At 39.1% G+C, this 13,354-nt stretch overlaps 1 protein-coding gene across 2 annotated transcripts in view; it reads right to left on the reverse strand.

Annotated features, from left to right (window-relative positions):
* Window positions 1–486: 486 nt before the first annotated feature.
* The window catches only part of negr1 (neuronal growth regulator 1), a 154,316-nt gene continuing 141,448 nt past the window's right edge, over window positions 487–13,354 (reverse strand). For both annotated transcript variants that reach the window (XM_086089000.1, XM_086089001.1), the window contains one exon: window positions 487–7,797. In XM_086089000.1, the coding sequence (XP_085945126.1) occupies window positions 7,697–7,797 (101 nt within the window). In that variant the 3' untranslated portion in view covers window positions 487–7,696. The remainder of the gene's footprint in view (window positions 7,798–13,354) is intronic.

Consider the following 13,354-nt stretch of genomic DNA (forward strand, 5'->3'; position numbering starts at 1 on the left):
ATATAAAACTGAGACTAAGACAAATCATTTCAAACATGATTTTGAATATTAATTTTAATTCCGCACAGAGCCACATCCTCCAGTTAAAAGGGTGTGCAAACCTGTGTTTTTTTTTTTATTTTTATTTTTTTTTTAAATCTTGATCTCACTTTAAAAACCAAATAAAACAAATTTGACATTTGAACAGGAGTGTATTACTGCAGGTGAAAAATGTCACAATCGTTCGACAAGCCAGATTGCCGCGAAAAGCAATGGTAGACGAAAATGCAAAAAACAGTCAGTGACGAAAATACGATCCTTTAGAACTAACTTCACACATGAATTTCGTTCACATTGGACTAGAAGTCACACTTGTTTTTGTAATGCAAAGATCGAATAAAAAAAAAAATCCAAATTGAGCATCATTGCCTGCACGGTGAACGCAAGCCCAAGATTTTCCACTCTGCCGCCCCCCGCCACACACAAAAAACAAACCTCATATTGTTACAATTCCATCATCGACTGCCATTTATTAGTATCAAACCACTGCTACAAAATTACATCAAACATGATGAAAATGGACTTGCATACGTGCTATACTGTACACAATGTAAGCTTTAAATCAATTAAAGTACATGGATTTTCTCGTATTGGGACAAATATCAATATATATTTATATATTTCAATATATATTTATATATAGGTATAAGTATATCAATGCCACTTATTGATACCATTCCAGTGATTTAGAGCCTATAAATATACAACCGGCATCTAAAGGACCTTCAAACACATTTGAGTAAACATTTCCATTCTCCTTTCGTAATACCATCATATCTTCAACGTGAAATAATAACAAGAAGAGTTGATCATTTGGTGCCCTCAGAATAAGAAAGTCCATCCACGTTTTTTCAACAAACACCATTAAAACGTGTACGTGGGTGTGTCTAACAATAAACCAAAGAAATTCATTTGTTGCATTTGTGTAAGAAAGCAGGGGCGGGGGACATTCTGGGCCATCATAAATGTATGAAAAAATTCAATGCAAATGATTATTAATATATTTTATGAGCATTTTTGTGTTACATATTTTTTTATAACACTTCCTCTGAGGTTTTGTTTGCTTTCACAATTGCACAGCCGGCCGGATAAAAAGCTCTGGTGGGCCATGTGTGAGGTTCTCCACCCCTGCTTTGGAACAAGAACAAAACGAGGACTTGTTGCTACAAAGAAGTGACAAACAAACCCAAAAAGCACACAGTGGCATTACATTGACTGTTACTCATTTCCTTTTAAAGTTGCTTGATATTATCATCATTTTGGCGACTTGGCCTCACTTGACATTTCAAACATCGACTCCAGCAACGGAAGCTAGCATACACACTTGAGCCAAAAAATTATATAATTTTTTTTTTTTTTTTTAAGTTTTACCAATTAATTTTTCTTGGAAAGTACATTTTGTCTTCCCCATGCTTTTGATAGAAGAATTTATTTCAGCCTGCTGTGTGACAAACCCGTCCACCAAGTGAATGCGAGTGTGTTTGTGTTGTTCTTTTGATGCCCGCAACTCAGTATGCTGCTCAGGGAGGTGCAATGTGACTGCTGCAGAGTCAGGCGGCAGAATGCAACAACATATCCCCAAATCAAAGTTACAAAGGCATGGGGTAGGTAGGTAGTTTCATTAACAGCACAGCCACCCACCCTTTATTAAAAAAAAGAGAGAGAAAAAAAGCAATACTTATTAAAAAAAGAAAGAAATACAAATACACTGCCTAATTTGCCTGCAGGACATTTAAACAGATTGAAAATCAACCTGAAGTGAGCATTAACTCATTCACTGCCATAAATTCTTTTTTTAAAAAAGATTATTAAAAATTTGGGGCAAAAGGCGATCACATTTATTAATTATAATTAATCGCATGACTTCACTAGTTAACTCATGATTTATCACAAAATTTCGGTTCTAAATGTACAATAAAAAATTCTAGGTTTTCATACTCTTGTTAACAAAAGTGGGATTTTTTTTTAAACTAATAGAAATAGTTCAAATTAATTTTTGACGTCAATGGCAATGAATGAATAAAAAAAAAGAAAAGATTAAAAATTTGGGGCGTCAAGCGATTAAAGTTTTTAATCGTAATTAATCGCATGACTTCACCAGTTAACTCGCGATTAATCACAAATTCCATATCTGTTCTAAATGTACAATCAAATTGTTTTTAGGTTTTCATACTCTTGTTAACAAAAGTGGAAAAAATGTTAAACTAATAGAAATAGTTCAAATGAATTTTGGACGTTTATAGCCGTCAATGGCAGTGAATGAGTTAAGGACGCCAAATCACTATATTGGATATACAAAGATTCATTTTAAAGCTGTGAAGAAGTATTAGGGCCACACTGAAAAATCTAATCAATAGAAAAGAACACTATTTGTACAAAGAAAAATAAGCTACATGATGGTAATGTACATAGATAAATAAAAATATTATCATGATACATATACACATATGTGTGTGTACACTATATATCTGTAGCGATATTACATACATGTGCTCCTTTAATTATGCACTGTTAATGGTTGAGCAAGCAAGTTGTATGTGGCGTCTCCTGAAAAGCATTTCTTTTTTCCTACTTTGTGTGGCCCTAATACTCTTTTTGTAAACACCAACTCAGCACATTGCGTGCGATCTTTCGCCAGTTCTTCAAGTGACACTTGAGTGCCATCTTACCTCGCCACATTGAAAGCCACGCACGACTGTAGATGCATTCTGACTGGTGGAGGTGTTACTCCTGATTTTTGTCTCCAAGAAGCATTGTTTACTTTGTTTATTTTATTTTTTGTTGCAGGAAACTGTCTGGGGCGTGTCTATCACCTTAACCGCAGTATAATCTGTGAGTTTGAATTGCGTTTGAGTCGAACCCGGCATATCAAGTGAGGGCAAATAATGCCGTGCTTGGTATTAAGAGTCAGATAGCTGTGTAAAGTCAACATGAGGAAAATGCAGACCAATTTAGTAAAAATGCAATTTTATATCTTCTTTTGCTTCCTTAAGTGGTTTGCACATTTCTGGCTATAATTAAAGAGAAACATAAATAAGATGCTATCACACAAACATGTAAATGGATAAAAACAAATTATGCATGTAAATCATTCCCGACCATTACTAGTGAATGAAGTGACTGCACATAAGAACTTCAGTTTGGACTGTAGCGAGTAGCAAATTTCTGAATCCTCGGTTTTTCCTAGCAGTAGTACGGTTCAGTTTGCTACGCTATTTCTTCTTCTTCTTTTTTTTTTTTTTACTTTTCCATTGTCAAAAAAATTAATAAATGAACAGTACCGACCCACTTTCCAGCACAGCATAGCATGCTAAGCTAGCGCAGGGCGGAGTTAGGCACACTGCTGTCCATTGATTGGTCGACAAAGAGATGTCACGGAATAGGTAGGAAACAAAAAGCTGCGCTGAAGAAATACTTGTTGAATTATGCCGAATAATTTTTTATGTAATCAAAATGTTCTATGCTCCTATTTCAATGCTAGTTTCATATTAAGAATACAGTATTGCTACCCAGGAGTTGTGCTAAATCATGAGTAGCTAGCTAGTAGCGTCTCTGCTGCTTGAATCCAGTTAGTGCATTATTTTGCCTCAAATTCCACCCAATTGGCCAAATTCTCGATCAAGATTTCCCTAACAAACTAAAATAATCCTGCTTGATGCAAAGGTGGCTTAAATAAAAGGTCCACTTTCGTCATTGCGTTGTTTGACAAAATACTTTGAAGGCACATTCAGTACAGTACTTCTGGACTCCCGGGACTGACATAATGAGCGGTTTGAATGCATCAGTTGGATCCCGAAACATGGAGATGGCTCACTTGAAACTTCAAGCGCGGGGTTGCTCTACATGCAAGGCTTTATTTAAACAAGGCGATTTTTGATGTCAGCAGGGAGGTGAGGCGGTGAGCTTTTCCCGCTTGTAAATCAACATTTTAATTTGGACTGGAGATCATCATGAAACAAGCCCGTTGGAGCGCACAGGGAGTTGGACGTCATGCGATTCTAGTTTGTGCAAACACAAATGCAACCCGAAATGAAGCGTGTTTTATGTTTGCAAATATGCCAGAAGATTTAGCGAGCGACAGCGCAGCCAATAACGACAGCGGGCGCAAAAGCAGGATAATCCTATATGCTGTGTGCACCGTGGCATCTGGCCATCTGGGCTCAGCCGAGTATTTGCACGACGCGTTCCAGGGCCAACGAATGTGCATGATATGCCGCAATAATCATGACTCAGCAGCTACTTTGGGACTGAGCGTTTATGAACTCATTATTTGCAAATAAGTTTGAATTATTAAAGGGGAATTGTTTGTACCATGTCTCAACCCAAAATATTCAACATCCAGTAAATGACATTTGATGTGGAATACAAGTGGTGCCTTGAGCTATGAGTTTAAATCGTAACTCAAAAACACTTGTATCTCAAATCAACAAATCAACAAACGTATCATATTAAATACAAGACATTTTGAGTCCTCTATTTTATGAGTATATTTCCCCCCCCCCCCCATTAAAACTCTGACGTATATGATCTGACACATGCATTGCACTGATAATCCATTAGAGGGCAGTATCACTCAGCTGATGGCTTTTCCAGCGACCCTGCAAGAAGGGAGAGACACCTATACTTATTAATAGTGGGAAATGTTCTTTCTGATTTTTAGAAATACAATGCTTGGTCTGTCTGTTTATTATTATATTTTTGACAGTTATAAATCTACAAATTTAAAGCATTGTGACCGGATGTATCAAATACGACACAAATCAAAAGTCATATGTGGAAGTTTTCAATTTTTTGTTTCTTTGTTTGTTCAAAAGGACCAATAAATACTCTATTTACAAGGGATTTAAAATTTTCTCTCTTATATTTCATGGTTCAGGCTTTAAAGGGTTAATACCGTGATGCAGACAAATGAAGACGTTCTCGTCAACCACTCTAATTGATTTACTAATGTGCAGTTTGTAGTCCTGTGTTGCTGAACTGTTTGTCTTTAAATATCTGCTCCATCAAACATCGCCACATAGATGCTATTTGTTAACCTGTGTATGTCGTTTCTCAATATACGTTAGCATTAAGCTAGCAGGCAAAGTTGAGTTTGACAATAAACTTCAACTGGGACAGCTCGAGGCATTTTTAAAAAAAAATTAACAATTGTTCTCTGCCAAAATGAACTTCTCTCATATCTCAAATTTTTGCTCTCAAGTCAAAGCAGAAATTCTCAGCCGAATGACGGCTCACATCTCGAAAAACTGGTAATTCAAGTCACTCGTATCGCAAGGCACCACTTTACTAGCAGGTGATTAACTGCCAACAAAATTTTCATCAAATACGCCACCAAAACCCGCAAGAGAAACGATAATAAATGATAGGCGACTGTGATGAAAAATAAATACATACATAAAAACAAAATGGCTGACGTTTCATGTGGACATGCATCACAAGCACGCTTTCGTCACGTCAAACACTCGAGTGTGTGAAAACTAGGACTACACACACTGGCTCTAAAGATACGAGCGTATCGATATTTTCTCCACATATACACACACATTGAGTCTGCTCTAGAATACTGCTATATTGGTGCACGCCCCCTCCCCGCTTGAAAAAGGAACTCAATTGGTTGCAAACATTTGTTCTTTTACTTGACAAATAAACCCCCGGACAGTCATGACACGCTGCCCATTCAAATCAAATGAGCATCCATCACATAACCGGTTGTTTTATACATTGTTTTTATAAACAAAGTGAATAAATATACTCCTCACTCATTGTTCATTGTTGCTTAACATTTAAACAAGACCATATGGTGCAGATTTTTCTTTTATTTTCTCTTTTATTTTTTTTTGTTTGATTTTTTTTTAGAATTTGCTAACAATAAAAATAAATCACCACAAAACCAAACGTAGAAGCAATAACAGTGTTTGTGCTTTAAAGTCTTTTAACTGCCATGGCTATTTCGCTAGGAGATTTGCAGTTTCAAGTTCATGTGAGCGTACCAGGAGTTTGACACGACAACAACTCACAAAATTTTTCCATTTGCGCCCAATTGACTAATTTGGACTATTTGTTTGGATGGAACACTCACTCAGTAAATAATACAATATGTCAAACAACATTTAGTGGAGCGTCTAAATGTCCTTCAGTGAGTATGTTACTATTAAGGCATTTCAGTATCTTTTTACATTGTAGATTGATTGATACTGGAGGATGATTATGCCATATATTTAAAGCCACCAGACTAAGTTAACAAAATAAATTAGAACACTTGATTTAATTTGACTTCAGACTTACTCTAGGGATGACTCAAGTTTGACTTGACTTGCTCTGCAGTTTTTTTTTGTTTGTTTTTTAGCTGTAAGCATGAAAAATACGTGACGTGAGCAGGTTTTTAACTCTAAATACTTTTCTAGAATTATGGGAATATTTTCTCCCATGTTTCAGTTTAATTATGAAAAATGTGTGGCAATGACACAGTTGTTTTGGTACTGGCAAAATTAGAAGTTCCAAGTGTCAAGTCAGGGCAAAGCCGTGTTTTCGTACTGCTCAAGATGCGATAGTTTGAAGTCGCACACGGCGCCCATTAACACACTATTTAGTATAAACTACAGTATATTAATCTGTAAATATTGGCTATATTTGAAATTGCCAACCGGTGCTGCATGTTAATTGTGTACAGTATATTGATATATAATCTATACATTGTATACATCATCAAGTCTGCCAAAAAAGGCTGTTTTATCAAACGACCTATTCACACACAATATCGTTTTTGTTTACATTCAGCCGAAAAGTTTTGGGCTCCAATTCATCTTTCCTAAATGGCCTCTTTCCAACTTCCTGGCATCCTTGAAAGCAGCAGATACTGTAACGATTTAAAATGCAATAACACTGGACCAAGTCCAAGAATGAAGTCTTCTAAGAAAGGAGTGAAGCACTCGCCCAAAATGCAAACAAGGAACCACTAAATCTCCAAGATGAGAGCAAAGCATGTGAGCTCGGCTTTTGGCTGAAACTTTGAAGATCTTTTCTAAATGTGACACGTATTTATATCTGCGAGGGGAAGCAAGGCCGTCATCTGTACATAGTCATTTGATTGAAGTCCAAATAATAATGAAACTAAATAATAAAATCATAAAAGTTTAAGATAAAGATATGTTACAGGTGACTTTTCTACGTTGACTACCCGATTCAAGCTGTTAAACAAGCACACTAGCTACGAGCAAACAAAATGATGTTGACTGCTGCGTCAGATTATTATTATTTTTTAGATAATAAAATTATATTTTTTTCTTTCATTCAGCTAACCCGCATTACATTCAAAAGAACATCGTGAGGGTAATCATCTGCACTGGGAGAATTGGCGCAGTTGTTTTGTTATAGTCACGGGAGATGCAAGTGAGAGAAGCTGAGCGTTTGATATGATTGGACGCCAGGGGAGGGAGAAGGGGCTGATTCATCCATCAATCAGAAAAACAACCCCCGCAAAGAAAGAAAACAACAAAAAGTATTTACATAAAGTTCACAATGACCAAAAGAGAAAAATAATGATCATGTTCCCCTCTTTGCCTTGCAACAAACTGCACCCGATTGGAATCCAGTCATGGGCGACGCCACCAAAGACTCGTAAATGCTCTCGACAGTCACTTTGCTCGCCGCTCCGCCGCTAGTACGCCGCCATCAAGGTGATCAGAGCCAGGACCAGGTACCGGCAGGCCATCGGGACCTGCGGACTTCCGTTGCTCCCGTAGGGTGCAGTGTTGGGGGCTGTGGGAGAGAAACAAGACAAGATTAGCTCAACCTCAACGCTGACTCTGGAAAAGTTATTACGCATTTTACAGTTGGTATAGTCCAACTTTGAATTAGTAGATAGAGTTGGTCTCATTTAAGAAGAAGTTGATAAACACCAAATGTTGACTAAAAGCGCTTTCGGCAGGTGAGAATCGGGACAGAACAAAAAGTTCATGTTTAATCTAATTTAAAAAACTAACAAACAAACCTGTGCCTTCCAAAGCCCATTTTGGAAAGTGTTTTCAAAATTGTACACATATAAAATAGGTATTCACATCAAACCAGAGCAATTAAAATAAGATGTGCACACAAATCCCAATTAGTCGCTTCTTTTTTCGTCAGGCACACAAAATGAAGTGTTGCACTTTACAAGATTTTAATTGATATCATCAAAAATAATAATCAAATAAAGGAACATTTTCAAATTGCAAAAAAAGTTTCATGATGAAATGATGTTGAATAAATATGATTAGGACAACAACGTCTGCCGAGTACGATTCATGTGAAACTTGAAAGAGAGCATTTGCGATATTTTTTTACTCCTCGAGATGGTGCTCTTGGTTTAAAGATAAAGGCAAGTGCAATGAAAATGGATTACATTTGCATTGCATCTTTGAATCATGAGTGCCATCTAGAGGAGTCAAAAAATATCGCAAATGCTTCATGAAGCTTCATTTTGCCATCACTAGTTGACATTACTTTTTAAATTCTTGCTGAAAATACAGTTAAAGTGGAAATCAACCTTAAACATTTGTTGACAATAATATGTTATATGTGACCTCACTAGTCTAAACATGACATTCTAAATAATACTACATTTGTGGAACATGAGTTTTGAAAGAAATTCCAGCCATTTTTATCCATCTCAGGGGGCGGCCATTTTGCCACGAGCTGACAGCAGTATTTTTCAGTGGTGTTACACAGCAAGACCAAGGAGTTCGCAGCAGCTGTCTCTACCACGAGCCACCTGACGAAGAACAAACACCTTGGGATTATCTTCTATGACCATCTGAGGTGAGGTGATCCAAAGGAAGTGCCGCCAGAGAATGTACCCGCTGAGGAACCTAAATTCCTTTTCTGTCAGCAACACGATCCTACTGTCATTCGTTCCCACCTTCATCAAGCCTGTCATGTCATTCTCAATGTTCTGCTGGTACTATTTCTTCAACCCGCAGGAGAAGAACCGCCTTCACAGTGTAGTCAAGGTGTGCGCCGGGACCAGTGGACTTCCCACTCACTTCCTGAGTACTATTTATGAGCAGCAGGTTCACGACATGACTAGTCATATCCTGAAGGACCCTTTTGGCTCTCTTCCAGGCATTCAAGATGCTGGCACCTGGTTGCAGGCTTCAGTGTCTGGCCTATAGGGGCCAGCGGGGGAGATCCAATTTTGGATTTTCTCCTGCTGAACTCTGACCTCAAGTAGGTTACCCCAAGATTTTACACCCTTATTTATTGACATTGTAAATCAATGTCAATACAGTTTGCTAATGATGGCAAAATGAAGCTTCATGAAGCATTTGCGTTATTTTTTGACTCCTCTAGATGGCACTCATGATTCAAAGATGCAATGCAAATGTAATCCATTTTCATTGCACTTGCTTTTATCTTTAAACCAAGAGCACCATCTAGAGGAGTCAAAAAATATCGCAAATGCTTCATGAAGCTTCATTTTGCCATCACTACAGTTTGCTGAATCAGAATAAAAGGAATGTTGCCCTTAAACAGAACAGTAGAGTTTTTTTGATGGAGGCGGCTTGGGCTCTGGCTCATGAAAAAAAATAAGGATTGGCAATAATCGGGAATGGCAGGTCAGAATGTTTAAAGATCGGGAGTCAGCGATTGACCCAAAAATTATGATCGGTGCACCCCTAATTTCAATGGGAAATGTTTGTTGTGAAAGTGGCCCAAATCAAAGTTGAACCAGTGTCACGGTTGTGGTGCAACAAGGTGCCACTGTGCTAAGTAATCAGTGATGAGTTTCCAATCATTGGAGATAATGCAGTTCTTTTCCCCATTACATTCAAGTGTACCATCAAACCATAAATGTGTATATTTTTGGTCAGCAATTCATTGGGAGAGGCTCCTCCTCAGGCAGCGCAAACAAGCCACTTTCCACCAGGGGAAATCATGTGGTGCGACGGCCATCTCAGCAGGGTGCCTCTATTTACATACCGATATAATTAGTTCAGTCTAACTCCTCTGATGTGGACCTCGCGCTGTACAAACACTCAGCAGCCCAGTGACATGCATCATAAAACATACATGCAATTAGTAGCCTGTACACATGTCTACATGTCACACTTTAAGAAGCCGGGAATGCAGTTTTGTTTTGTTGTATTAGCCAACAGAGGAGCTTGTTTTTGACAATGGCAGGGAGAGAACAAAGTGACACCTGTCCTATCATCACCTGACAGCCCCGCGTTTACCTGATATTTTCACACATTATTTGCTACTACTGAAGTTGTTTAGCTATTACGGAGCGAACCCTGGTTCCATTGGCAGGCAGAGAGAGGGGGAACAGCATCAGTTTGAGGTGTCCAAATGAGAGCACAATTTGATGACGTGTGGCTCGTCGGCGCTTGTTTTCCCTTTTGTCTTTTCAGTTCTATCTTTGTCTCATCTTTCTTTCTTTCCAGCTCGCTCTCCTCCTCTCTCTTCCGCAATCGACAGTACAGGATAATGACACAGTTTTCGTCGAGAGTGAGCCGAGAAAAGGTTTCCATGGCAACTGCTCCTGTCCTGCTCAGCCAGCCCAGTGTTTGCCGGAGTCTGAGAGCTCTGCATTGTGCACCAGCCACACCACGACGACATCATTTGGACCGGTTTCCCTTTTTCGTTTATATATGCACTTATTATCAACTCCTTGCTAATTTGGTCACTTGCGTGACAGCAATGAAGGCCACATGCAATAGGAAGTGTAGAGGCAGGTAGAAGGCTTGTCAGAGTTACTTAGTCCCTGCCTTCTCGCTGTGTTTGACTTTAGCTTATTATCTCTTTGTGTGACTGTGAAGAAGCAAACGCAAAACCTCCATTGTTTCCACTGTGTGGGCTTTAACTTGCCATTCTAATTAACTCCCAAACTTAGAACTGCCTTGCAAAACCATTACTGTGCTTATTAACATGAAGGCGAAAGACAGTGAGACGAAGAGTGTGTGTGTGTATGTGTGTGAGGCTGAAGGAAGAGTTGAAATCAAAAGGAACGAGAGAGCTGAAAGAAGACAGTGATTGAAGTGAAGCTTCTTTGGGGCTTCAATTTAATTGCCATGTACATCAGCACCCGGCTACAATAAAGCGTCAGACTTCCAGGTAATATATCATAAAGAAACCAACAAGGTGCACGAGCAGCAGGAAGACAAACGGCGCTCCGAAGGGAGACAAGAGCGGGGATGAAAGCGATATGCTTCAATTACTGTTTTGCAACACAATGGCAATAAAAAGCCTCCATATAGCACGAGACAAAGTCATGAAAATACCAAAAAGCTGCTTCCGTCTTGTCGGTCCGGAGCCATTAGCTATCGTCTCCTGGGAATACGAAGCAGACTCCCTCTCCTTTTCCCTCCTCCTTATCTTTCCAAATCTCCAGCGACAGCAGTTTTGTCACCCACATATCATATGTACAACAAATGTTAGGGCCCTGAACCTCACTCACTATTGACACAGACAATGAATCATACTGAAATATGCAACAGTGATACTCTGTTTGGAGTTTGTGTGTAGCACCATCTGTATGTGTTGCACAATATACTACATTTCTGAGGAACACCCTTGTGTGAGAATCATTCATCAAATAATTTTTTTATTTTATTGATATATTACTGCTAGCCAATTGAATGGCGTGTAATATCATCGTCATCTCTCAATTGAGTCAAGACCATCTGTACAGCTAATTAGGGACAGATGAGTTATTACTTTTCTCAGGCTAAATGCTTTTAAAAACTGAAATAATGTGTTTTTTCTTACACAACGGGGACAAAACAAATAACGTCATGGTATTGCCTCAAGTTCCGAGAGGGTACTTCCTCATAACCTTGCCAGCAAGATGAATTCTCCCGGTATTTGTGAGTTCACAAACTCCGCAGAATACATCCTGTACCGCTTCCGCTCATACGTTTGCAGCCGATCTTTTCTCGACCGGACCAATCAGGCGTTGTTTAGGCAGGACGAAAACAATAAGCGGCCATGGTGGGGGGAAACAAAATAACAGACGAATGGATGCTGCAATTAATTGTGTTCTCGCAGAATTACTCACCGTTTCCTTGTTGAATTTATACAGCGAGAGTAGTTTTGTGCATTTTTATGCAAGACGAGATTTTCATCTGTTGCCTTGATTGGTCAAAACTAAATGTGCAAAGATGCCGCATCATCCAATCAGCTCAAAGTACAGCAAGCCCCGCCTTTCCCGAACGGGTCTGCCTAGTGAAGTACCAGATTGATAATGTGAAGAACTCCCTCGAGTGAATCACAATTATCAATCTGGCTGGCGAGGTTTCCTTCCTCATGGGCATAATGTCATGATTTCTGTAGATACAGTCCTCAATTTTTTTTCCCTTTCCCTTGTGATTGACTTGTCTTCCAGGCTCGGGATATGTACAAACTTCTTAAAACCTTAAAAGGATGGTTGGACTATAGCCAGGATATAGCATCTCTCAGAATTCCCAATCAACTTCTGATTCATTAAAAAGCAGCCTTTTCCTTCTCTTCACTCTTTGAAACCTTAAAAAATTTAAAGTTAGCTAGAGCCCATATCCCACTGTGGGCAAACATTGGCGAATGTAGCCAATGTTGAGTTCTCATCAGGGTTCATTCACAGTCACAAACGTTCAACAGTTTTAATGTTTTTTCTTGTCGCAAGAAAAACTGTTAAAACTCTTGGGCAACATCTGGGGGACATTTACAGCCTTGAACGAACTCTTAGGAGAAAACAACTAATCGCTACCTTTGCATACATTCACCCCTCAGTGGGTTATAGGATTTAGCAAACTTGAATTTTTTTTTTAATTTAGAAATGGTGAAGAGAAGGAAAAGGGTTCTGTTCATTGACCCAGAAATTGCTTGGAAATGCTGAGAGATGATATATCTTGAACGAAGCCTGACGAGAATTCAACATGCCCCTCAGTGGGATATTTGCTTAAAGATAAATTCTCACTCCTCTTCATGTGTACCACACCAAAAACTGCAAGAGGAATCGAGGATACTCTCTGGTGTGCTTTTATTGGCCTGTGTTTTGAATTTCAGCCCTTTTATTGTTGAATGATGATTCATCCCTCGGCCCGGTCCAATCCCCTAAGCAGGTCGTTAGGAGCGACGCGTGGACAGGCAGCCAGCCAGGCAGGCAGCATCCCACTCTCCCAAAGGACGCTGCTTCAGATGGGCTCCGGAGTTCGGGGGAGGGGCTCAGTGTCCTTGACCATCAAGTTAAGCCTGTGCTCCTATCCTCACAGGCAAAAGTGATCCTGTTCACACAGACTGTATAATAGGTTAAATCCCTCCAGATGCAGGGGTCACAAAAGCCACCATGAGGGTCTTCAAT

The sequence above is a fragment of the Leptonotus elevatus genome, chromosome 11 (genome assembly GCF_054856555.1).
Source record: "Leptonotus elevatus isolate MCC_2025b chromosome 11, RoL_Lele_1.0, whole genome shotgun sequence".
Lineage (NCBI taxonomy): Eukaryota > Metazoa > Chordata > Actinopteri > Syngnathiformes > Syngnathidae > Leptonotus > Leptonotus elevatus.